Source organism: Mercenaria mercenaria, chromosome 12 (assembly GCF_021730395.1).
Source record: "Mercenaria mercenaria strain notata chromosome 12, MADL_Memer_1, whole genome shotgun sequence".
Classification (NCBI taxonomy): Eukaryota; Metazoa; Mollusca; class Bivalvia; order Venerida; family Veneridae; genus Mercenaria; species Mercenaria mercenaria.
The window spans coordinates 56,829,048-56,856,953 of NC_069372.1; the positions used below are offsets into that span (position 1 = coordinate 56,829,048).

Here is a 27,906-nt window from a genome sequence, read left to right on the forward strand (position 1 = left end):
ATTTAATGAATTATGCCCCTTTTTGCTTAGGATATACTTATATAGTGTTTTGATAGATTTTATCTTTACCTCTCTTATTACTTTATGTTGATATTTTTGACATAGACTCAGGCTATTGTGCAATATCTTCATCCACAATTGGAGTCATTAAACACTCCAGTGACAGCTCTAGTTTCCTCAGATGTGCCCAGTTTCACTATCCAGCATCGAAATAGTCGAGCGTGCTGTCTCCTATGACAGCTCTTGTTACGCCCCCGGCATCTACTAATGCGGGAGGTATATAGTGATTGTCCTGTCCATTTGTCCGTTCCTTCTTCCGTCCATCCGTACGAGGTTAACCAAATGGGACTGTTTCGTCTGGCATCAATACCCCTTACTAGAATGACTTGATACTAATGCAGATTTAACCTGTGACCATTCCTCATTTTCAGACATCACCTGACCTCAGTTTGACCTTGACCTTGACCTCGTTTTGGATTTAGGTTGCTTTGTATGGGCCATCTCTTGGTTAACCAAATGGGACCGTTTCATCTAGCATAAATACCCCTTACTAGAATGACTTGATACTTATGCAGATGTTACCTGTGACTATTCCTCATCTTCAAACATCACCTGACCTCAGTTTGACCTTGACCTTGATCTCGTTTTGGACTTAGGTGCAAATTCTATCGACAAGGATGCCACCGGGGGCATCAAGCGTTTATTGAACGCAGCTCCTTGTTTCTAACACTGTTGATACTAGAATGTTGTGTTAGAATCGAAATTGTGATTTATCTTAGAATAACCGCAAGTTTTCGTTCTTATGCAAAACAATACATCACTCAGGCCTGCGGCCTTCGTGATATATTCTTATGCATAAGAACTCAAAACACAGGTTATTCTATAAGATAAACCATGCTTGGAAACTTATTATTTCTTAAATAACTAAGCAGTTTCATTTTGTTGTACAGATTTACAGCGAAAGTGATTATAGGTGGGAGGATGATCAGTGAGGCCGTGGGTAAAACTAAACGTGCTGCAAGACAGACTGCCTTGTTAGAGGCTATAGAACAACTACAGATGTCGGAGCAGGTAGGTACTTGAAACGAGCCGCACCATGAGAAAACCAAGATAGTTCATTTGCGACCAGCATGGATCCTGACCAGACTGCACGGATGTGCAGGCTGGTCTGGATCCATGCTGGTCACTAACAGTTTCTCTAATTACAATAGGCTTTGAAAGTGAACAACATGGATCCTGACCAGACTGCGCAGATGCGCAGGCTGGTCTGGATTCACGCTGGTCGCAAATGCACTTTGTTGGTTTTCTCATGATGCGGCTCAAACTATACCGGTATGAGCATTCTTGTACAAATTTTTCATGGTTTTCTTCTGCAAATGGGGGGGAAAATTACTGCCAAACCTGTCTTAATGTCCTCTCTTTTGGTCTTTATTTGCAAGTGGTCTGAATTTAAGTAAAATTTCATAGTGGATGCTTAAATTGGAAATGTAAATAATGATCTTAATGTATAAGAGTCAGGTTGTCTCTGATCACAGGTTGGACTGTAAAATTTGTAATTAGATTAAGTATATATTCAGAAGCACAGAGCATGTTCATAACACTTGAATTTTGTAGTTTTACTGAAATGTATGCTTTGAAATGTTGGAACGGTACTCTTAAATGTAAAATTACGAGTAAATTGATCATAAATCATCTGCTTTTCACAAAAATATCAAAAGATTTGGAAAAAGTTGGACAATGAAATTGTTCTTTTACTAGTCTCATATTGCCTTTAAGCATCTTAACTGTGGTAACTGTTCACTTTAAACTCAACAAAACGAACAGATGAAAGAGTCAGCAACTTGATAATTTTATGCCTCAACCTTTACAGCTATACAACAAGAAGGACACACTGGAAGATGAAATGGCGAAGGCTTGTTACAAGAAATTGGAGGATCTTCTCTCACAGTGCCATGCTTGTCCAGAAATTATTGCTGCTAAACACTCATTTGCAGCTTTCGTTGTTAAAAGGGGAGGTAATCAACTTATTATCTCGTGAAAAGTTGGCAAGTACTATCAGGCTAGAAGGATAGAGTTGTTGCTACAAGTAATGACGTAATCAGTTTGGTCTGCATTGAAATTTTGTTTCCATGACTTAAGTTGGTTGAAACTCTCAAGTTTTTAATTCTAGGGTTAATTGTTAGTTGCAGTGAAATATTTGGTTCCCTTTTTTATTCAAAAGTAATAGTTTCGTTACTTGAGCACAGCTGAATACATTTGTAGTTTAAAATCTGTTAAAAGTGCACAATATTTCAGATTATGCTATGAAAATCATTAAAAAAGAATGCATACTCTAAACTCGTTAAAACTTGTGGGGCTGATTTGTTGGGGTTTCTTGTGTTTATTGGCAAAATTTCATCCAGTTGGACAAACAAACTCTCATTTATTGCAAATACACAAGTTTATGCTTCCTAGAAATAGCAATTTTTTGCCCACAGTACAGCATTTCATGCCTGAAAAGTTTAATTATTTCCCAGTAATGGAAGAATGAATGAATGAAATAGCTTACTTTCTTCCATTACCGTGAAATAAACTTCTTAGGCATGAAATTCTGATTTGAATGAAAATATCAACATAATTATGTTATTAAGGACTTATGGTCAGATTTACATAAAATTTATTAGTTAAATGAAATTCTGTTCCATTATCTTTAATTGTTATGTATACATTTAAATGTTTCAGTGAGTGATAAAGGGGAGATAGTTGCGTTTGGGACAGGTAACACATGTTTATCCTGTGAGAATCTTAGTACAGACGGAAGAGCCATTATTGACAGTTATGCTGTAGCAGTTGCCAGGAGAGCGCTGCTTAAGTAAGATTTTTGACAGTTTTGTCAGGATTACTCCAGAAGTTCTCCAAGCTTTTTTATGGTCACAGTTGCCCTGAGACTGAAAATGATTTCCCAACAATAAATGAGCTGCACCATGAGAAAACCTACATAGTGCATTTGCGACCAGCATGGATCCAGACCAGCCTATTCATCCGTGCAGTCTGATCAGGATCCATTCTGTTCGCTTTCAAAGCCTATTGCAATTAGAGAAACTGTTAGCAAACAGCATGGATTCTGACCAGACTGCGCGGATGCGCAGGCTGGTCTTGATCCATGCTGGTAGCAAATGCACAATTTTGGGTTTCTCATGGCGGGGCTCAAATGATAAATTTCCAGGTTTTGGTTTTGCTTCAGTAGTTCAAAAGTTAATGTCATGGTGAACTGTAGACTTAAAGGTTTTCAGATTAATATATTGAGAACAGTTAGGCTTGTAGCCTTCAACGTCATAGGATGATTGCCTAAGATCAGTTAATAATCTCTGTTTTGTGGGTGGGGGTCAATAGGCCAAAGGTTATTGCCACAGTTAACTAACAAACTTAAAAATGTACAAGACAAACATGGAAAATGCAAACTAAATTTAAGAATTCCGTAAATGCGTAGGTTTACAGATTATATATAAAATCAAAAGGGTTGGGCTACACGTTTTAACAACATTAGAGGATTACCGTTGTTGGTCATGGTTTTAGTAGGTTAGTTGGTAACAAGTGATCATGAAACTGAAAAGGATTTACAAAAGCACAAACAATGGATGACACTTGGATTTGTGTATTCTGACTGCATAGGATGATTGCTTGTAGACAATAAATGACCTTGTTTTGGGTTCAGTAAGTCATGGTCAGAGTCAAAGCCAACTTGACACTGAAAATTTAATACCGTACTAACCTTTTAATGTACTGGTATATGTTATTTACAAACTTTTTCAAACTCTTGTTAAAAAACTTCTTTTGTTTGCATTTTTCCTCAGCTGAAGTTACTGTATATTTGGACGTTCTTTAAATGTGATCCAAATTTGTTTCATTTAAGACTGTTTTGAGTGTGTTTACTATTATTACAATTATAGGTATTTCCACAAAGAAATAAAGAGCTATTTTGATGGTGCTAAGGTGTTATCTATATTTGAGGAGAGTGAGACACCAGGTATACTACAGTTTAAGGAACATATTACGCTACATCTATACCTTAGTCAACCTCCCCCTGGCGACTACAGAGAATGTCTCGATATGTAAGCATCTGTTTGAATACTTTACCTAGTTGGAGATTTCCTTTGTTGCTTTCTTTCTTAATTTATGATTTTGAAACTTCATTTTCTTGTTTACCTTTATTGCCTGAAGATATATTAAACTCATCTTTCACTAAAATATTCTGTCATTAGATATTGGCTGTAAATGTAGAAAATACTCATCAGATGTACTTAACTTGGCTAAATGTAAAAGATAGCTTTGTAAATAGAGCTACATTCACAATGAAATGTTATATATTTAGTATTTCCTTTAAAAAGCTGCAAATTATTTGTTGTATTTTTGATAGTACATTGGATAATTACTGGTAGGCATTTGTTAAATGTGTTTGATTTTTAAGGTACTGATAATACCAAAAACAAAACACTTTTATTTCCTTTTTGAGTACATGCAACTTCTAAAATTAAATTTTGATTTTGAAAAAACATTACTTTTTACTTGGTCATAATATTTTATTGATGGCCTTTACTATGAAAAATGAGTCTTTTGCCATAAAATGCAAAATGGCAAAATGTAAGATGTTTTTCTGCTGTTCTGTTATGGAATGGTCGTCTGTTTTGCAGTAAATGTGACCCATTGACTCCAGAACAAGAAGATGCGTTAGAAGATGGTTCACATTTCCCAGCATTCAATGATGATTTACCGGGCTGGTTCTCTGTCAAAAATGAAGATGGTAAGACTGGTTTTTATGAAGAGAAAGTTTTCTTAAAAGAAAATCTTTCAAATAATTGCTTTTAATATAAATCAAGTAATGTTCAGTGAGTTGCAAATTTTAGAGTTGAACTTCTTTTTAAGATGTCTTCAGCTGTTAAGCTAATAATAATGCTCTATTTTCATCTAATTTAAAGATTTACTTGATCATTATTGTATGTAAAACTTAGAGGATGATATGAGCCGTGCCATGACAAAACCAACATAGTGGCATTGCGGCCAGTAAGGATCCAGACCAGACTGCATGGATGCGCAGGCTGGTCTGGATCCATGCTGGTCGCAAAGCCAATATGTTGATTTTCTCATGGCACGGCTCATATATTCAAATTTGGAAGTTAGTACCTTCGGTATCGTAATATTTGTTGGGAACTAATGTGTGTGGTTGGGGCAGAAGTTCAACTCACATTGATTTAATGTTCAACGATCGAAATCCGTGAATTCATATCCACACAAAAAAGAAATTTTTGGCCAAAAGCATGAAAAATGATACTGGCATCTTCTCTCATACACTTGTGGTGATTGATTCTATCAGGAGTGGTATTGAAAGTGATTATATGTTGTAAAACTTGTTTGTAATAAAATCTGTAAGAAGATCTTTTGGAAGCGTAGAATGCAGCCAACCAAGCAGAATAATAGCAGATTTGGTTTTAATTGAGTCTGTTCATTAGAGGTAATAAAAAGTGCAACACCTCTCGTGCCCCCTAGCAGCAGCTTAAGCGGAAAATAAATTAAAATATAAAGCAAAAGAAGTAATTGACAGTTGTTTAATTATCCCTGCAGGGCTTGTGGAGTGTGTAGAGGAGGAGCAGGCTGCTGTGCAGGACCTTGCTAACTTACAGGAAGGTTCCGACGATCTCCTAGTCATGTCGTGTAGTGATAAACTCATGCAGTGGAATGTTCTAGGTGTGCAGGGTGCACTCTTTAGCGTTTTCCTGAAGCCAGTCTATATAGATTCCATTGTTTTAGGTAAGATTTACAGAGTTCAGACAAAATCTCACCAGCATGTTTTTATCAGCCAATTTAAAAGGGTGTTTGAGTGTCTTCATTAAATTTAGCAGGAGGATTTTGTCTTTTTGGATTTTACATATTTGCTTCAGGAAAAATACATTGAATCTTTCTCACCTCAACCAGATCATATTTTGCTCTTAGTATTTCAGTAATTTGCTTTAAACATACAGTAAATTCAAATTTTTTCACCCAGCTTCCGAAGAGTTCATTTAAAATTTACTTTGTTTAGTGAAAAGATTGTCTTTAACTTTGGATACAGTTACGGTAAACTGTTGCTAAAAATAGAATTTTCATTTACCTAATTGCACTGAGTGTGCAGATAAATAGATTTATAATTCCCTATATGACAGTCAAATCTGTATAAGCAGCTTTTCAAGGGACAGGTGACTGCTTAAAGCAGGTGGAAATAAGGACAAAATGTGGAATTGGTAAATAAGCTTACTGGATGTTAAAGGCAACTGGCTAATGTCACAAGTTCAGCTGATATGGATAAACTGTTTTTGTAATGCCTCAGATTTTACAGTTGAGTAATTGTTGTTTTTTTTTCACAATTTTCAGGTAGAGAATATCATCATGGGCATTTTTCACGTGCAATGTGTTGTAGAGTGTATTCCATACTCAAAAAATACCTCCCAGAACCGTACGATATACATCACCCTTGCCTGTCAACAGTTAACCTTCACATTGAGGAGAAAGATGGCAAGCAGACGCAATTCAGTTTGAACTGGTCCATGGGTGATGAAAATCCAGAAATTATTGATGGTTTCTCTGGCAAAGTCATTGATAGGCAAGTCTGACATGAGTTTTGTCTTTTGGTTGTTAGGGATGGTGTGAAACACTGTTTCACAAATATTGTAATATACTGATCGCTCAAAGTTGCAAAGTGGAGGAGCATAATGCTCAAGTTATCGTAGGTTTCGAGCGATTTGTAGAAAATGAAAGGAATATAGCTTGGGACTACATGAATTGCAAGGGCGAGCCCTGGTACACATTAATGGTTGCCCTGGTGCTGGAGCCATTGATTGTAGCCCTGGTGCTCGAGTCATTGATGATTGCTCTGGTGTTAGAGCCATTGATGGTTGCCCTGGTGCTCGAGCCATTGATTGTAGCCCTGGTGCTCGAGCCATTGATGATTGCTCTGGTGTTAGAGCCATTGATGGTTGCCCTGGTGCTCGAGCCATTGATGGTAGCCCAGGTGCTTGAGCCATTGATGGTTGCCCTGGTGCTCGAGCCATTGATGGTTGCCCTGGTGTTCGAGCCATTAATGGTAGCCCTGGTGCTCAAGCCATTGATGGTAGCCCAGGTGCTTGAGCCATTGATGGTTGCCCTGGTGCTTAAGCCATTAATGGTTACCAAGGTGATCAACTCGAGCCATTGATGGTTGCCCTGGTTCAAGCCATTGATGGTTGCCCTGGTGCTCAAGTCTTTGATTATTTCATAGATATTGGTAATAGAATAACTGCTTGTAATTGAATCTTGAAGGATGAGCAAGTGAGGAAATATTTTCATGCATTATCTGTGTAACAAACTTGTCAAGAATGACAATCAGTAAGGCAGTGCAGTACTTGCCTTTGATGTTGATGTTGCATCTAATGGGGTACGTAGGGTACATATATATCTCAACTTGATTTGACTCTAGACCCAGCAAAAAACAGTTGATATAAGTGAGCTGTGCCACGGGAAAACCAACATAGTGGCACTGCGACCAGCATGGATCCAGACAAGCCTGCGCATCCGCGCAGTCTGGTCAGGATCCATGCTGTTCGCTAACAGTTTCTCTAACTGCAGTAGGCTTTAAAAACGAACAGCATGGATCCTGACCAGACTGCGCGGATGCGCAGGCTAGTCTGGATCCATGCTGATCGCAAACCCACTATGTTGTTTTTATCATAGCATGGCTCAAGTTTTGGTCTTTGTACCAAGTCTATAGACTGAAATGTTGATGATTAATGATGTTGCCTTAAATTGATATTTTACGTATTTTAGGTCACCATTCAGGAGCACAAAGAACCAGGGATTGTGTGCAAGCAGGCTTTGTAAAGCAGCTTTTCTGTTCAGGTTCCGTGACATTGGAAAAGTTCTGAAGAATAGAGACATGTGTGTTGCCCCAAATTACATTGAGGCAAAATTCTTGGCTGATAATTACCAGGAAGTGAAACAGAAATTCCGGCATTTTACGCATAAAATGGGCCTCGGACATTGGATCCAGATGCCAAAAGAGATTAGCATGTTTGAAAAGTGATAGTTTCAAGCAGAAGTTTTTGTGTTAAAAATGGTTTCATCAGAATAAGATCTGGATAATGAAAGATATTCTTCTAGGACTTAGTTCCACAAATAAATGGATTTAAATTTGGAAAGAGATTTACACACTTAGAAAGTGGTTCTTTGGTGTAATTTTGGCCATATAACGACAGTATTTTCATTAGAACTACTATTAAGTGCAATAGAAATCAGCAATAGAAAACTTTACCTTGTTTCAGATATATGAAAGGAATCACTGCGAAATATTCAGGCATATTTTTACATGTTATTCGTGTCTTATTACTTCTTGATTTGATTGTTGAAAATATTATCAGGAGTTACCACTCAACTGTTCGAAAGATATTGAGAGCTTATATACCCTCCATTGTGTCTGCATCAGCATGCAGAGCTTGGTTAAAGCTTTCATGCAGTCTATCTCTGTTATTACATGAAGGACTTGCTACAAACTTACAGTAGTTGTTCCTCATTATCAGTTACATTATATGATACAAGGGGTATAACTCTGTGACCAATATTTTAGGAATCAGGCTTCCTTTGTATTATAATTTCAGGTGAAAGTTTTGATGCACTTACACTCTATCTCTGTTATTACTTAATGGATTTGATTGAGACTTGAAATATTGATCCACATCATAAACCACATCATTAGACGGAAGATCAATATTTCTGGCAACAATATTTCATGAATTATGTCCCCTTTTCATATAGAATTTCAAGTTTAAGTTTTGATACACTTTATTATTACATAATGGATTTGGTTCAAACTTAAAATATTGTCTCATACTATCACCCACATAGTATACAAAGGCTATAACTGTAGCTGAAATATTATTATTATTATATATAGCAAGTTCCATGAAATATAGATGTGTGTGACACATTTCTTTCTGGGATGGACAAAAGTGGGGAGCTCCAATAACCAGTATATTTCTCCAATGATAGCTCTGTTTCATTATCAGGCAGCAAAATAGTCAGATATGCTGACTCATCTGACATCTCCTCATTTTAGTACCTGTAGTCAGAACACTTCACTGCTGAATACCTTAAGAGATTGTTAGATTTTTTGGTGGAAGCTAACATGTAAAAGAAACTGATGATAATGTTGTTGAGTCTTCAGATTGTTCTTTTTATGTTTTAGTAGCTGTAGATTTAACTTGTTAAGTTAAATGTTGGTAATTTTGCTTTGTATTAGGAGTGTTTTTTACCCAGTATTTTTTCTGATTGCATAATATTTCAGTTTATTTTTTTGCTATGCAGTATACAGTAAAATCTGTATAAATAGACCATACTTTGAAGAGCCACAAACTATTCTTTTACTTTCAAGCGGTCTATATTCATGGCAAATGTTAAACAAGTAGTTTTTAGCTCACCTGAGCAATGCTCAGGTGAGTTTTTCTGATCGCTCAATGTCCGTCGTCCGTCGTCCGTCGTCTGTCGTCCGTCGTCTGTCAACATTTAGCTTGTGTATGCGATAGAGGCTGTATTTTTCAATTAATCTTCATGAATATTGGTCAGAATGATAACCTTGATGAAATCTAGGCCGAGTTCGAAAATGGGTCATCTCGGGTCAAAAACTAGGTCACTAGGTCAAATCAAAGAAAAACCTTGTGTATGCGATAGAGGCTGTATTTTTCATTTAATCTTCATGAATATTGGTCAGAATGATAACCTTGATGAAATCTAAGCTGAGTTCGAAAATGGGTCATCTCGGGTCAAAAACTAGGTCACTAGGTCAAATCAAAGAAAAACCTTGTGTATGCGATAGAGGTGGTATTTTTCAATTAATCTTCATGAATATTGGTCAGAATGATAACCTTGATGAAATCTAGGCCGAGTTCGAAAATGGGTCATCTCGGGTCAAAAACTAGGTCACTAGGTCAAATCAAAGAAAAACCTTGTGTATGCGATAGAGGCTGTATTTTTCAATTTTTCTTCATGAATATTAGTCAGAATGATAACCTTGATGAAATCTAGGCCGAGTTCGAAAATGGGTCATCTTGGATCAAAAACTAGGTCACTAGGTCAAATCAAAGAAAAACCTTGTGTATGCGATAGAGGCTGTATTTTTCAATTGATCTTCATGAATTTTGGTCAGAATGATTGCCTTGATGAAATCTAGGCCGAGTTCGAAAATGGGTCATCTCGGGTCAAAAACTAGGTCACTAGGTCAAATCAAAGAAAAACCTTGTGTATGCGATAGAGGTGGTATTTTTCAATTGATCTTCATGAATTTTGGTCAGAATGATTATTTTGATGAAATCTAGGCCGAGTTCGAAAATGGGTCATCTGGGTTCAAAAACTAGGTCACTAGGTCATATCACGTAAAAACCTTGTGTATGCGATAGAGGCTGTATTTTTCAATTGATCTTCATGAATTTTGGTCAGAATGATTGCCTTGATGAAATTAACCCCAAGTTCGAAAATGGGTCATCTGGGGTCAAAAACTAGGTCACTAGGTCAAATCAAAGAAAAACCTTGTGTATGCAATAGAGGCTGTATTTTTCAACTGATCTTCATGAAATTTAGCCAGAATGATTACCTTGATAAAATCTAGGCTGATTTCGAAAATGGGTCATCTGGGATCAAAAACTAGGTCACTAGGTCAAATTGAAGAAAAACATTGTGTATGCAATAGAGGATGTATTTTTCAATTGATCTTCATGAAATTTGGTCAGAGTGATTGCCTTGATGAAAACTAGGTCGGTTTTGAATATGGGTTATCTGAGGTCAAAAACTAGGTCACTAGGTCAAATTAAAAAAAAATCTTGTGTATGCGATAGAGACTGTTTTTTTCAGTTGATATTTATGAAATTTGGTCAGGTTGATTGCCTAAATGAAATCTAGGTCGAATTTGAATATGGGTCATCTGAGGTCAAAAACTAGGTCACTTGGTCAAATCAAAGAAAAAACTTCTGTATGTGATAGAGGCTGTATTTTTCAGTTGATCTTCATGAATTTTGGTCAGAATGATTGCCTTGATAAAATCTAGGTCGAGTTTGAACATGGGTCATCTAGGGTCAAAAACTAGGTCATATATAAGAAAATGCTTGTTTTATCGCAAGAGACCAATTTTTTGGTCCAATCTTAATGAAAATTGGTCAGAATATTTGTTTCCATGAAATCACTAGGTCAAACATGTTTTACACTGTTATGGAGTGTTTCTTAGGTGAGCGACCTAGGGCCATCTTGGCCCTCTTGTTTCAGTGAAAGGTTTGACTGTTCACCTGCTCTAATTTCTCCTGTGTTTATGCATTCTTCCAGATCTTATGATACAAAAATTTAATATCTTCTTCATTTTTAGCTCACCTGAGCATAAGGCTCATGGTGAGCTTATGTGACCGCTCAATGTCCGTTGTGTGTCGTGCGTCCGTCAACATTTTCTAAAAAAATCTTCTTCTTGAAAACCACTGGGCGGAATTACACCAAACTTCACAGGAATGATCCTTGGGTGGTCCACTTTCAAAATTGATCAAAGAATTTAATTCCATGAAAAGAGGCCCTGCCCCGGGGGGTCTCAAATTTTACATAGACTTACATAGGAAAAAAACTTAAAAAAATCTTCTTCCCTGAAAATGCAAGGCCTAGGCTTTTGGTATTTGGTATGTCGCCTTTCCTGGAGTTTCTCTACCAAATTTGTTCAAATTATGTCCCTAGGGTGAAAAGAGGCCCTGCCCTGGGGGTACCAAGTTTAATATAGCTTTATATAGGAAAAAAAAGATAGTCTTGTCTGAAAGTTCAAGGCCTAGGCCTTTGATATTTGGTATGTAGCATTGCCTGGTGGATCTCTAACAAGTTTGTTCAAATTATGCCCCTGGGGTGAAAAGAGGCCCCGCCCCGGGGGTCACTTGTTATAATTATGAGTTATATAGGAAAAAATACTTCAAAAATTATCAGATCATATTTCCTAGACTGTTTAATTATAGTTACCTGATGACCCCAAGCGAATAAAGATCACTTGACTGTGACTTTGACCTACTGACCTACTGACCTACTTTCTTGTTTCTCAAGATACAGCCTTGAAATTTGGATGACATGTACAGTTTTGCACACCAATCTTAAAACTGACTCAGTTACCATGAATGTGACCTACTGATCTACCTTCTAAATATTTTAGCATCAGTTTGCCATTTGAAACATGTGGCTCTATTTACTCAGGTGAGCAATCCAGGGTCATCATGACCCTCTTATTTTAGCTTTGTTTTTGCAGCAAATTGCAGGGAAGTCACTGTAGCCTTCTTTTATTTAATTGTTCACGTGTTTGGTAAGTAAGGGACTGAAAAATTAGAATTTCTTATTTAAATTTAGGATTACTTTTGTTAAAATGACTATATGTACAGAAATACACCAGGCACTCGAAAAAAAAGCTCATTTTAACAATGGTTTTGAGTGATCCAAATACAGAAAATATGTAAGTGTACATCAATTGCTTGAGTCAGTGGTGGCACTCGAGTCAGAGACACTCCAGACAGTGAAGTTATACTGTATACTGGTTTCATTATCATGTTTTGTTATCATTTCATTTACAGATGTATATTTCTCACACACAGTGCTGTCATTACCTCATCAGGGAGATGTTTTATTTTTTTAATTAAAATTTATGAAAATTCTTAATTGTGTAGTTCTGTTGTCTTTTTCGCAAATGCTTTTTCAGAGGAGATTTTATTAGATAGGTGATGTAATTATTGATTGGTTCAGTGTCTTTCTTCAGTTGTCTGCCCCTTTTGCTGCATGATTTGCTGGTAGAAGTTCTCGAAAACCTCCAGTTAAACTTTAAACAAATGTGGCAGGAGTAAGAACAGGCCAGTCTTTCAGTGGCACATCACCTGATAATTAACAGTCGGTTAGGAGTTTCAAATGCAAATAGGAACTTAAACCTGGTGTTTTCTTTGAGATATCACTCGGCCAGACCAGAGTTATGGTCCTTGACAGTCAAAAATGTGTATAAAAAGGCATAAAACTTTGTTTCGCAAAAAGTATTTGACCTAGGGTTATGAAAAATAGAAATGAGCCGTGCCATGGGAAAACCAACATAGTGGCTTTGCGACCAGCATGGATCCAGACCAGCCTGCGCATCTGCGCAGTCTGGTCAGGTTCCATGCTGTTTGCTTTTAAAGCCTATTGAAATTGGAGAAACTGTTAGCGAACAGCATGGATCCTGACCAGACTGCGCGGATGCGCAGGCTGGTCTGGATCCATGCAGGTCGCAAAGCCACTATGTTGGTTTTCCCATGGCACGGCTCAAATATTATTCAGCATCTAAAGTTGTGCACCTATGATTTTGTTCTGGAATTCTATCTGTCAGACCATAGTTGTGGTCCTTGATAGTCAAAAATATGAACAGAGGGGGATACAAACTTGGGTGCACGTATACCAAAAAGTATTTGACTTAAGAGTCCTAAAACATGAGGGGATTGTTATATAGTATGTGAAGTTGTGCACCTAGATTTTACACAACCAGGCAAGAGTTACAGTCCTTGACTTAGTGAAAAAATACACAAAGTGCTTAAAAAATATTTCACCAAGAGTCATGAACCAATGTACAGTGACAGGTGTTTGGGGCACCTATGACTTAAAGACACACTTCTATTTCCTATATGCCACACTATGTGAAAATCTTTTAAAACCTCCAAGATTGCTGGCTCAGTTTCAAAATAATTTGACAGCAATGTTCCTTAGGTTGCTCGGTATCAAATTTGTTCAAGCCGTGATTTGTTAAAAAATAAGGCTGGCTGGGGGTGGCGCTAGTTTTCTCTGTATGACTATATGGTAAACTTTTTAAGATCTTTTCCTCTGAACCTACTAGCTTGAATTAAAAATCATTTCACAGAAATGGTCCTTGGGTGAACCTCTACCGAATTTCTCCAAATCATTTCGTTTCGTTAGGAAATGTGGCCGCCACAGGCAAGGCTCGTTTTCCCTATGTGGCTTTTAAAAGACTAACAATTTTAAAATAATTTCAGAACAGAAATTTTATTTAGTATCAATTAGCGTACGTACATTTTATAGCAATATTTAAGATTGCAATTTCACAGCACTGTTCCTTGTTCCAAAATCATTCAATCCAGCTATTAATGTCAGTGGCACAATCAACAACCATCACGACCTGCTTGTTCTATTTCTTGCACTATCCACTAATACAGGAAGAGACCGACAATTTGTCTGGAGGAGAGGCATGTATGGAAACCCTGTGGCAGCCAAAAAACAAAACAACTAGTACAAAATGATCAGTACCACTTCATTTAAAAGATAATAATGTCTTCCCAGTCAAAGGAGATGTTTCGTTTTTATACGCACATTTCGACGTATTATGTGATGTCATGTGTGTCTGTCCATCATAATCCGTGTCTCACTCGGGAGCAAAACTTTATAACCATTAAAGGTATTGACTCGAGTCTTGGCATATAGCCTATATTATAGGTAGATGACAATGGGACGATGTGCACAGCGCTTTAACCGGCTCTAGACATTAACCAGGTCTGTAGGTTAGAGGTCAAAAATTGAGCTCAAACTTTAAGGTCAAATCTCTCCGTCATATTTCATGTCCAAAGCATAACTTACTAACCATTCAAGGTATTGACTTCAAACTTTGCATGTAGGTATGTAGTGATAAGACATGAACCAGGTCTGTAGGTTTAAGGTCATGGTCACAAACTGAGCTCAAATCTGTCTGTCATATTTAATGTCCAGAGCATAACTTATTAAGCATTCAAGGTACATTTTGTATTTGACTTCAAACTTGGGATGTAGGTAGGTGATGACGAGTCGATGTGAAGAGTGCATGAACAAGGGTGGTACGTCAAAGGTCAAGGTCACAGCAAGGTCAAATCTGCCCATCATATTCCGTGTCCAGAGCATATATGAATATAGCTTTATCTCAGTTATTGCTTAAGTTGTTCCTGATCATCAGACACACCATATGAAACAAGGGTAATAAATCTCATGCCAGTCATTTTTGAATTATGCCCCTTTTCGATATGCCCACTTTGAAAGAAAAGTCTTAAAACCATTGGTAGTTCTGAATTCATTAATTTTCTATCTGTCCTGGTTGCACAACCAAGACAGAAAAAGGGAGGTAAAAATAATATTTTACCAACTTTTCCCATGCATTTTGGCTAAATACAAAACCTGTTAATTAATGCAAGTCTTTGACAAATAAATTACAATATTTCTTAGATTCATATAATTCCGTAGGCTAAGTATATTTATGAAATTGATACATATACTACAATAACTCCATCTAATTTGGGCAACTGGGATCAGAAAATTAAAATTTTAAAAATACCTCGAGTGAAAGTCTAACATGTAGTAAGCACTCAGTGTGCATTAGTAAGTGTAAATGATCAGTTGTGAAAGTTTTTAACAAATCTTTTCCCTGACTAAAATCTATTTAACCACTTTTAAGTGACAATTTTATCAATCAAGTTCATTTCTGTAAAACAGAACAGTATGTTCATGAATAGAAGTGGAAGTTTAACTTGAGATGTTCCAGTTTTCAAGTCTGTAAGTGAATTGCTTTGAAATTTGATATTCAGTACTTTTTCAAGAGAATAGCATTGACTGCAGAAGGATTAAAGCTGCATCACCTGGACACAGACACTGTCAAGGATAAGTAGGATTTTGTATAGTTGAGCTAAAATCGAGTTACAACACGTTTGTTATAAACATTTTACATTTTTGATTATTTTAATCTGTCATATATGTGATAGTTTCAACTTTGCAACCAGTAAATTAAACATAACACCATTAGACATGAATATCACTATTAAACATGAATAACACCATTAGACATGAATAACACCATTAAATAGAGGATATTTGTTTGTTTTAGTGTAAGATCGAAATATATTTCACCGAGTGAAGACTATAATGCAATATTTTCATGAGTGGCACAGCCACGAGTGAAAATGTAAATTATAGTGTTCACAAGTAAAATATATTTCGATCTTACACTGAAAGAAATAAATTTTCTATTTATTTTATGCATTTTGAATAGTTTTTAACCAAATTTTATTACATTTCCTGATTTTTAATACATTTTATAATGATGGACTGTAAATATTTATGATCCTGTTATTATTTGTATACATCTATACCTTTACTGAAGAATATTTTTCAATGAATTTTCTATCATTTATAGTTCAAATTCCTCCGCATTTAAGTTAGTTCCGTACCAGTAAAAAAAAATAAAAATGATATTCACTGTTTGAAACAGTGAAATTATCAATTTTATTTTACTGATAAATTTCTGTACTTCACTCAAGGGGGGTATTCGATCTACTCCTTACCACCGAAACAAAATGGCGGTCAAAACTGAAAATGTGAGGTTTTCTTACTTTTTATCTTTTTTAAGGATTTCTAGACCATTACACATGGCTATCAACCTGCTTCATTGTTTTTTCTATCAACCGGTACATTTCACTTTGGAAACAGTGCTGTAATTTGTCTGGAATGCTGGTCATGGGATTTGAATCGATGGAAAATCCTCCGTTAAACACGGGATAAGGAATAGTGCGATTAGGAAAAATGGTCTTTTTTCCTAATTATTCAAATAGCTGTGAGCTATTTTTCTGATTAGAAGTAAAATTTCAATATATATTTCCTTCATGGTTAGTCTGGAGCTGATTAAAAGTCGTAATTTTAAATTACACAGTTTTTTGTCTGATGGTAAGGAACAGTGTACGAAAATAAGAGGATAAGGTGCAGCTCACTTCTTCAAGTGACCTTTTCTTCGCTCTTTTCAGAGACATTCAAGTAAAATTCTGATAAAATAATATTTTGGTGATCATTTATAACCATCTATTGCTCAATGTAGTAAGATTTAAAAGGTATCCGCCTGTCTATCAGACACGTGATGTACTGAAAGCCAAAAGTTTAGCAAGTATTTAATATAGTATCCCTTGCCAACATTTAACTATCTGTAAATTTCTTTTTGGTATAGGAGGGTTCACACTATGTGCTTTTACATTTGTGTTTTGACAAGTGGTGCCTATGCTTCTAATGTTTTTGGAGTTCCCACTATGTGTTAAAGCATACATGTTAATTTCAGGGGATAAAGCAGTATCATAAAATACGTTTATCAACACATCTAGTTCCATAAGTTTTATAAATAAACGAATCTAAATCTTAATATTATGATTTGAAAACACTACTGCTAACATCTTTTTATAAAAGGACTACACCTTATTTTCCAGAAGCCTTTATCCTAATGATATATAATAATTCAAACATTTTAAAAGCTTTTTTGGGGAAGTAATACACCCAAAATCACTAATTAGGCGCAAATAGGTCGTAAAAATTCTGAAAAAAAATTTTTGAGGTATACAAGTAAGGTGCTTTCATTTCCAAAATAAAACATACCTAAATTAAACACACACACAAAAAAAAAAACAATCATGAAAATTTTCACTGAAGAAAGTTATGATACATTAAAAAACATCACCACTTTTTCCTTGAGGGTTTTCAAAATACATACGTGACTACACCAGTGATTAAAAAACAAACTGTTTTCGGGAACAGTAACGCGGTTAACTGTGTCGGTATGTTTAGTAGAACAGCTGAAAATATACCAGCATTTTAACAACATACTGATTATACAAACTGCATTTATTTTTCCGGCTTCGTATATCAAACTAACAAGATGAATTGAAATCAAATTTTATTTAAACATTCGGAGTGAACTAAACCAGTTTTTTTTTCTTTTTTTTCTATGTAATTTAAACGTAATACAAACAATACTTTTGTCTGAAGGAAAAGTCCTGGAATATTTACAGTCATTCTAACAGCTTTGAGAACATTCTATCATATTTTCATCATACATAACACAAAATCGATGAGTATGCTCAAGGTAACGTATGTACCAGTTAAGTGAATTATGCATGTACAATGTATTTACCGATACCACTTTTCGTTAATTTAATAAAATCTTTTATATGCCCTTTGAATATGTTTCAATAACATTAAATTTTGTATTACTGTTAATGGGCAATAGTGTAATCTCATATGAATTCAATCATCTATGATACTGCCCTGAAATTTATGTACGTCCTAAATTTCTAGTATATTGGTCCAAAACTATAATAAAGAAAATGTTTTAAGATGTTTAATCACTATCGAGGCAGTTATGCATATTATGTGAACTGCAGAAAAGAAGAATAAACAATATCGCGACAACAAATAGCTTTTTTTCAAAGCAAATACATACGTTACTGCACAATTACACTGGCATGTAACCTCCTGCTGTACAAAAATAAGAATCTGCGTTATGTAATCGTCAAAATTCTACGAAACAATATAAAATCCATCCTGTACGAATGAATTGAAGCATTAGGATTGATGTAAATGAATTACAGATCAAATGGAACTTGAATTACATTGTCAAATCAACTTTGGAGATAAATAACGGCACCCGTTCAAAATTAAACATTATGCGAAAATACTTTTCTATCTATTCATATCCTGTATATTCCGAACATGATATTCAAATTATTTTATGACTACATTACGAATGCCACAAAAAAAATGTTGTTTTTTTATTTGAAATTATACATACGTTACTTTTGGTTACGTATGTATCACTCGTACACACTGTATCTTTACTTTTATATACATTAATATATATGTAATGATTTCATTTGAAAATAATAAGCATATTCTATGTTTAAAAATTATTAGATATGAAAATTTATTACGATGTGGTATTATTCTCTTATATCTATAGCATACAATTCTCAAAACTGAATTTGTTTACAATGTGTACGTGATAAAAGGTTATCAAAACTAAAAGTTGACGGCTTAAAAAGCTTGTAAACATGAAACCCTGCGTCACTGTTAACGTATGCTGACGTAGGAGTTAGTTTTAAATATTTCAGTAACGAATGTATCGATCACGTATGTACCATTTCCTTCTTTGATGCTCATAAAGAATATTCATAGATAGATATTTGTTGCCTAAAGGGTAATCAGCTATCAGATATGACAATGAACTTCGTCTTTAAGAGCATTAAAAATATGAATTAAATTGTGATATTTCTACAATACGGTAACAGATGTATGAATCTGTTATATACGCTTTTGGGTAAGGTTTTCCACGCTGATATGGTATAAAATGTAACCCGAATTAACAGCATGAATGAGCAAGCATAATAGTTATATAATTTACGAACAGACATGTGTGAATGTTTATTCTACCCAGAAACGGCAGAAACATTATCATATTCTTTGGCATAACGTATGTATCATTATGGTTGAGACATCATTTTAAATCATGACTGATACCAAAGGAGTCCGGAAAAAATTGTATCTATGTTTGATTATAAAATATCTTCCTATGTTACTTCATAAAAAATATGATTTCGTTGACTACTGATGAATTTTAACTACAAGAACATTCATTAAACATATAAAATGAGCTGGCGACAGTAACTTATGTATTGTTTACGGTAGTTTGAAGCTTCATAAATTACTAACAGACAAAGGTAATAGTCAAAGATTCGGTGTAAAAATCAAACAAGCTTAGTGCTGTATGACATGGAGACGAATTACTCTTCTATTGATCTGCGAATAAGATAGTAAACAGTAACATACACATGCGCCTCACTAGTGATTTTGGGTGAATAATTCCTTTTGCATTTTTAAATGAAGACTGAATCCGAGTCCCCGTAATTATAGCCATGTTTATGAAAATAATTACATTTTTTCACTTTTTTCATGCAGGCTGATAAAGAGACATCCTACTTGGAAGTCTTTCAAGTGAGATTGGATTACTGTATGTTTTAGCATACAAAATAGAGGCATTGCCCTGTTCCGAATGCCTGGTTTATATATTTCAAAAGCACGACAACCAAATACTTATGCTGAAATAGTGTTCATTTTACACATGGAAATGCACAGCAACTGAAAATTGCTACTAGTATTATACTACACGAATTACAGCAAGATGATCAGAGTTTCGCTTTAAATATGCAAATGAGATTGTGAAATATAAAAAGCAACGGTTCTTGGCCGTCATGAATAATCATAAAAGTCTAAGAGACCTAACCGATTTGTAATTTCCAGAAGAATCGTTGTTGTTTATATTTCGTGAAAAGCTTCTGAAGTGGAAATCAAATCTTTGTAGTATATCTTCTGAAGGGGAAATTGGTTGCTTTGTATATTTAACCAATGGAAAAATCGGTTACATTTGCTCCCTACCTATTTAGCATTTGAACGGCCAAATATAAGTTCCTATAAAATGTTTGATTGGCCAAATATCTGGTCAAAAGTGATATAAGACACCACGTAGAACAGAGGACAACAGTTTTGTTTAATCGACAATCACTGAAAAAGGCAAGTGTACTTACCTACTGACATATCTTGTCTGGTAATATGTTCATTCGGGGATTATGTTTCTGTTCTACTCCTCAATCCGACCCCTTCAATTATCACATGGTAGAGAAATGTCAACTGGTTATCTCAGAAACGATGAAAGAAAACTTTCAAATCCGTTTGAAAAAACTGCACTGCACCTTATCCTCTAGTTTTCGCACACTGTTCCTTACCATCGGACAAAAATTGTGTTTTTGTGAAAATACGAACTGTGATCTGCACAAAACGAACAGTATTAGATAAGTATGTGGAAATATTCCTTCCAATCAGAAAAATAGCTTACAACCTGCGATATATTAGGTAAAAAAGACCATTTTTGCAAGTCGCACTATTCCTTATCCCGTGTTTAACGGAGGATTTTTCATCGATTCGAATCTCATGACCAGCATTCCAGACAAATTACAGCACTGTTTCCAAAGTGAAAGGTACCGGTTGATAGAAAAAACAGTGGAGCAGGTTGATAGACATGTGCTTTTGTCTAGATATCCTTGAAAAAGAAAAAAAGTAAGAAAAACTCACATTTTCAGTTTTGGCCGCCATTTTGTTTCGGTGGTAAGGAATAGATCGAATACCCCCCTTGTTCACTGAAGAAGAGCATAAAATAAACATGAATTAGACATGAATAACACCATTAAACATGAACAACACCATCAGGCATGAATAACACCATTATGCATGAATAACACCATAAGACATGAATAACACCATTTAGCATGAATAACACCATTCGACATGAATAACACCATTAAACATGCATGACACAAATATGAACAAGCAAATTCGGTGAATTGGTATCCCCCGGCGAAAGGGTTTGTGGTGAGGAATGGCAAAAAAATATATCCGGCAAAAAGTTAAGGATGTTAATAAGAAGCAAATAATTTCATTAGTCAAAATCAATTTAACAGAAAACAAACGTTTAATTAAAGAGTACATAATAAATGTATGATACATTGATCCTGACTAAAGAATTAATTTTGAATGGGATATGCTTACTGTAATAAGCTTAGCTTTTAAAATTAAATGCAGTTAATTGAAATGTGAGCTTGAAGTTTAACTGGAATGAAATATTGTCTTTGAGTGGTTTGGCACCAGGTGTTGCTGTTTAACATGTACATCTTAACTTAAAAGAACAGAATGATGTCCTTAAGAGAACACAATCAAGATATCTTGAACATGGCTGAGGGCAAGGTTTGTGCAGTCGCAACATAACATGTTGAAGGTTTGAACATTAAAAAAAAAAAAAAAAAAAAGGAATGGAAATATATATATCTATACATATATGTATATATTTATTTTTTAGGAGGTGGGGCTGCGGGGGAATGGGTGAGGAAACAAAAATTTCACATATTGATTATAAATATTGATTGGAAAAAAAAAGGGGTTAGGTGGGGGGTGGGGGGGGGGACGGGCCTCCAGAACTCATAGTGGTGTGATGTATATGAAGTTTTATATAAATATTCCCAACCATTTCCTAGATATGGCTCCGGACGGAAAGACGGAAGGACGGACGGACAACGCCAAAACTATATCCCTCCAACTTTCGTCGGGGGATAATAACACCATTTGAAATGAATAAAACCATTAGACATGAATAACACCATTAGACATGAATAACACCATTAAACATGAACAACACCACCTTTGACATTGTCATTCAATTATGATGACATAAAACCTCAGTATCATTGACTCATGTTGAGTAAAATGGTAAGTCAACTCTAATATACCATTTTTCAGCTTCTTAACCTTCAAGAAAACTCTTATGTGTTTTAGTTCTGGTTCATCAAGTTAAGTTGGCCAACAGCTTTCAGTTTAAACTTCTTGCATACTTCTTTAAATGGAAATTTCAGAACAAGAGGGCCATGATGGCCCTATATCGCTCACCTGTTATCATTGCACTTAAGGACAAGAAGGTCAAACAAGAAGGCCATGATGGCCCTATATCGCTCACCTGTTATCATTGCACTTGAGGACAAGAAGGTCCTCAGAAAAAATATCTAAGTCCAAAGGACAGGAAAAACAAAGCAAAGAAATTTAACCAAAAAGAAAAAAAAAATCTTACAAAGTATAGAAATGTCAAAATACACCTAAAAATTGGAGGTACCATCCATGTTGTACCACAGAAAAGTGGTCTCGGTTTTTCCCTACGGCCAATAATGAAAAAGTTACTACAAATAAGCTATTTATAGTAATGTAAAAGGGAAGTAATTAAAAAAAAATAAATACTGTAAGTGAACAAAAGAAGGATCTGCCAAATAAATCTGTTGACATAAATGAAATTTCAGATCAGTATCTTCATTAGTTATGGAGATATACCCATTTTAATTTGAAATAAAGGGAGGTAATTTCAAATAAAATCAGTCCATAGTTATCTACCCTGATTGGCTCAGTCCAACTAATGACAATAATGAAATTTCAAATAAGTCCTATAAGTACTTACTGATATAAATCCAGTTTGATTACAATCAGGGGAGGTAATCAGATATAAAATAACCTACGATTGGATCTGATTTGTCATAAAATCCAAGATTTATTGTTGTTGAAGATATTTTGGAAGTTTGTATCAAATAAAACCATAAATGAAGTCTCTATATGGCTGCAAAAGCCAAAATAGCCAATTTTGAACCTTTAAAGGGCCATAACTCTGGAACCCATGATGGAATCTGGCCAGTTCAAGAAAGGATCCAAGATCTTGTGGTGATACAAGTTGTGTGCAAGTTTGGTTAAAATCAAATCATAAATGAAGCTGCTATTGTGCAGACAAGGACAAAATAGTTAATTCTGGCCCTTTCAGGGGCCATAACTCTGGAACCCATAATGGAATCTCGCCAGTTCAAGAAAGGAACTAAGATCTTATAGTGATACAAGTTGTGTGCAAATTTGGTTAAAACAAAATCATAAATGAAGCTGCTATTGTGCAGACAAGGTCAAATAGCTGATTCTGGCCATTTCAGGGGCCATAACTTTGGAACCCATAATGGAATCTCGCCAGTTCAAGAAAGGAATCAAGATCTTATAGTGATACAAGTTGTGTGCAAGTTTGGTTAAAATAAAATCATAAATGAAGCTGCTATTGTGCAGACAAGGTCAAAATAGCTAATTCTGGCCCTTTCAGGGGCCATAACTCTGGAACCCATAATGGAAACTGGCCAGTTCAAGAAAGGAATCAAGATCTTATGGTGATACAAGTTGTGTGCAAGTTTGGTAAAAATCAAATCATAAACAAGAGCTCGTCGAACACAAAATGCCCCCCTTGATGCATTCAGTATTTGCACAAGGAACAGAAATTATTTGCTCACTGTAAACAAAAAATCGACTGTTCTGGTTTAATGTGACCTTGACCTTTGACCTATTGACCTCAAAAGGGGTCATCAACTGGTCATGATCAACCTCCCTATTAAGTTTCCTTATCCTAGGCCCAAGCGTTCTCAAGGTATCGTCCGAGAAGGGTTTAACTGTTCCAGGTCAATTAAGAAATGAAGTGATTTTTTTCGGTGTTCATGCGAAATGAACGACAGAATAGGATTGGCAAATCCATGAATGGCGCTAGCGATTCATGTTTAATTTGCCGATCCTATCCTGTCGTTCATTTCACAAGAACACCGAAAAAAATAGTTTCATTTCTTATATTTACATTATATTTCCTTTCCATTTGTAAACAAGATAATTTATTAATTGCACATATTTTGTGACATTTAACATTAAAATCAGCTTCCCAGCCATTCTGTGCACCAGACGGAACAACTGCGACGTCATCTATGGAACGTTCTCCCTGACTATACGCAGACGTCGTCAAAACAGCGGCCGGTTATCACTAAGCAGAGATGACATAACTTTCGCGCCTTTCCTTTTGCTGTTCATACGAAATGAACGTCATAATTTCAAATGGAAAAGAATAGGGCGAATGTAAATACTGAGACTTGACCTCTGACCTACTGATCTCAAAATCTATAGGGGTCATCTACTGGTAATGATCAACCTCCCTATCAAGTTTCATGATCCTAGGCCCAAGCGTTCTCAAGTAATTGTCTGGAAACGGTTTAAATGTTCAGAGTCACTGTAACCTTGACCTTTGACCTACTGACCTCAAAATCAATAGGGGTCATCTGCTGTTCATGATGAACCTCTGTATCATCTTTCATGACCCTTGGCCCAAGTGTTCTCAAGTTATCATCCAGAAACTGTTTAACTGTTCCTGGCCAATGTTACCTTGAACTTTGACCTACTGATCTCAAAATCAATAGGGGTCATCTGCTGGTGATGCCCAACCTCCCTATCAACTTTCACGATCCTAGGCCCAAGCAATCTTGAGTTATCATCCGGAAATCGTTTAACTGTACCGGGTCACTGTGACCTTGATCTTGAAATACTGACCTCAACAAGAGGGCCATAATGGCCCTATATCACTCACCTGTTATCATTGCACTTAAGGACAAGAAGCTATTTATAGTAACATAAAAGGGAAGTAATATTACTGCAAGTGAACAAAAGAAGGATCTGCCAAATAAAAACAAGAGAACTGCAATGCAATGCAAATGCAGAGCAATATACACACAAAACAAAGTCATATGACCTTTGACCCCTAAGTGTGACCTTGACTTTGAAGTGAGTCATCCGAAACATGTGCTCTGCATGTCGTTTCGATGAGGTGAACATTTGTGTCAGGTTTCTTGGAAATCCTTCAAGGGGTTCAAGAGTTACAGAGCAGAAGGGAAATTGCTAACCAACAGACAGAAATACAGACACCGAGGCGATAACATAAAATGTCCCTTTGGGCGTATAAATAGGAATCAAGACCTTATGGTGATAAAAGTTGTGTGCAAGTTTGGTTAAAATCAAATCATAAATGAAACTGCTACTGTACAGACAAGGTCAAAATAGCTAACTTTGGCCCTTTCAGGGGCCATAACTCTGGAACCCATTACGGGATCAGGCCGGTTCAAGAAAGGAGTCAAGATCTTATGGTGACACAAGTTTTGTGAAAGTTTGATTAAATTCAAATCATAAATGAAGCTGCTATTGTGCAGACAATTTCAAAATAGCTAATTCTGGCCTTATCAGGGGCCACAACTCTGGAACCCGTAATGGAATCTGGCCAGTTCAAGAAAGGAACCGAGATCTTATGGTGATACAAGTTTTGTGCAAGTTTGATTAAATTCAAATCATAAATGAAGCTGCTATTGTGCAGACTAGGTCAAAATAGTTAATTCTGGACCTTTCAGGGGCCCATCACTCTAGAACCCATAAAGGCATCTGGCCAGTTCAAGAAAGGAACCAAGATCTTATGGTGATACAAGTTGTGTGCAAGTTTAGTTAAAATCAAACCATAAATGAAGCTGCTATTGTGCAGACGAGGTCAAAATATCTAATTCTGGCCCTTTCAGGGGCCATAACTCTGGAACCCATAATGGAATCTGGCCAGTTCAAGAAAGGAACCGAGATCTTATAGTGATACAAGTTGTGTGCAAGTTTGGTAAAAATCAAATCATAAATGAAGCTGCTATTTTGCAGACAAGATCAAAATAGCTAATTTTGGCCCTTTTAGGGCCCATAACTCTGGAACCAATAATGGAATCTAGCCAGTTCAAGAAAGGAACTGAGATCTTATGGTGATACAAGTTGTGTGCAAGTTTGGTAAAAATCAAATCATAAATGAAGCCACTATCGTGCAGACAAGAAATTGTTGACGCACGCACAGATGGACGCATGGACTAACGGCGGATGAAGAGTGATCACAAAAGCTCACCTTGTCACTATGTGAGCTAAAAACAATATATATGCAAAGGATTAATTGCATACAATTTACAGTAAGTGGTCAACAGTTGTGCCCGTACTGAAATCTTCAGGATTGTTAACCTTTAGCCTGCTCAGGTGGCAAGTGATTCTGCCTTTGCGACCAGTGCAGACCAAGATCAGCCTGCACGGATCATGGTCTGCACTGTTTGCTATTCAGTCAGTAAATTTTCAGTGAAGACCCCTTCAAATAATATATATGTATATGTACAGAGTTAGCTTTCTTCTATGTTAGCCTATATTACATACATGTCACACACATTTTTGAACCTAGGGCAATAATTTGAACAATTTTGGTAGACAGTTCAACTCTGATATAACACGCCAAATATCAAGGTCTTGCTATTATTGATTCAGTGAAGAAGATTTTCAAAGTTTCTTATATGTTAGCCTATAGTAAGTAAATGTCACACACAGTGGTGTAGCCATTTTTTTTACCTTAGGGCAATAATTTGGACAAGTATGGTAGAGAGTCCAACCCTTATATCACATGCCAAATATCAAAGCTCTAGAGAAAAAGATTTTGGAAGTCTGTTAGCTGAAAACCTATTTTTAACCAAAAAGACCCACATGTTCAATTAACCGGTCCGGAACCATTTGACCAACTTGACCAAAGAGGGCTACCCAGAGATCATTTGTGTAAAGTTTCATCAAAATCCATTCAGTGGTTTTGGAGGAGATATTGTTTAAATAAGTTGTTGATGAAAAGTGACCATGCCCTCTGGTGGCCATGTTTTTTGACGAATCAGAAAAATTTGAACAATTTTTTTTGAAGGTTAAACAAGAACCATTTGTGTAAAATCATTTTAAAATCGGGCCAGCAGTTTCAAACAAAAAGATTTTTAAGTTTCCACTATATACATATAGGCGCTCTGGCAGCCATGATTTTTTGATGAATCAAAATAATTCGAACAATCCTGGCAGAGGGTGACACAAGGACAATTTGTGTAAAATTATTTTAAAATCGGGCGAGCAGTTTCACAACAAAAAGACTAAAAATTTCCACCATATACTGGTACATATAGGGAAAAGTGACCACGCCTTCTGACCGCCATGTTTTTTGAGGAATCAGAAAAATTTGTATTTTAATTTCCACTATATAAACATAGGGAAAAGTGACCACGCCCCCCTGGCGGCCATGTTTTTTGATAAATCGGTATAATTTAAATAATCTTGGTAGAGGGTGACATAAGAACTGTTTGTGTGAAATTATTTCAAAATCAGACCATCGGTTTAGGAAGAGATGTCGTTGGAAGATTTTTCTGTTTTTAGCTCTGGTGGCCCCTATGTGCAACCAAGCGGAATCATTTGAAAAACTTTGGTAGAGGACCATCCAAGGAACATCCATGCCAAGTTTCATCAAAATCAATTCAGTGGTTTTGGAGATGTCTTTTAAACACAACTGTTGAGGACGGACACATGCACGCATGACGGACACAGTGTGATCAAAATTAGCTCACCATGAGCATTGCTCAGGTGAGCTAAAAATGATTTTATTCAACATCAAATCACTGTTAGGGATATACTACTTTTTAAATTACTGCATTTACACAATATAGAGCTTTTATGCCATTTTTGGGGAACAAAAGTGAAACTGTTTCTTTCACAAAATTTGGCTACAATATACTATAGTACAATATCAAAAATAAAAAATAAAACAAA

The 27,906-nt window shown here is 35.9% G+C and overlaps 1 protein-coding gene across 4 annotated transcripts in view; it reads left to right on the forward strand.

Annotated features, from left to right (window-relative positions):
* Positions 1 to 12,699, forward strand: part of LOC123533880 (adenosine deaminase domain-containing protein 1-like) — a 30,451-nt gene extending 17,752 nt beyond the window's left edge. For all 4 annotated transcript variants that reach the window (XM_045315829.2, XM_045315826.2, XM_045315827.2 and 1 more), the window contains exons 6-13: positions 951 to 1,071; positions 1,871 to 2,015; positions 2,722 to 2,851; positions 3,930 to 4,091; positions 4,671 to 4,780; positions 5,599 to 5,784; positions 6,385 to 6,613; positions 7,813 to 12,699. In XM_045315829.2, coding sequence (XP_045171764.2) covers positions 951 to 1,071; positions 1,871 to 2,015; positions 2,722 to 2,851; positions 3,930 to 4,091; positions 4,671 to 4,780; positions 5,599 to 5,784; positions 6,385 to 6,613; positions 7,813 to 8,068 — 1,339 coding nt within the window. In that variant the 3' untranslated portion in view covers positions 8,069 to 12,699. The remainder of the gene's footprint in view (positions 1 to 950; positions 1,072 to 1,870; positions 2,016 to 2,721; positions 2,852 to 3,929; positions 4,092 to 4,670; positions 4,781 to 5,598; positions 5,785 to 6,384; positions 6,614 to 7,812) is intronic.
* The last annotated feature ends 15,207 nt before the right edge of the window (positions 12,700 to 27,906 follow it).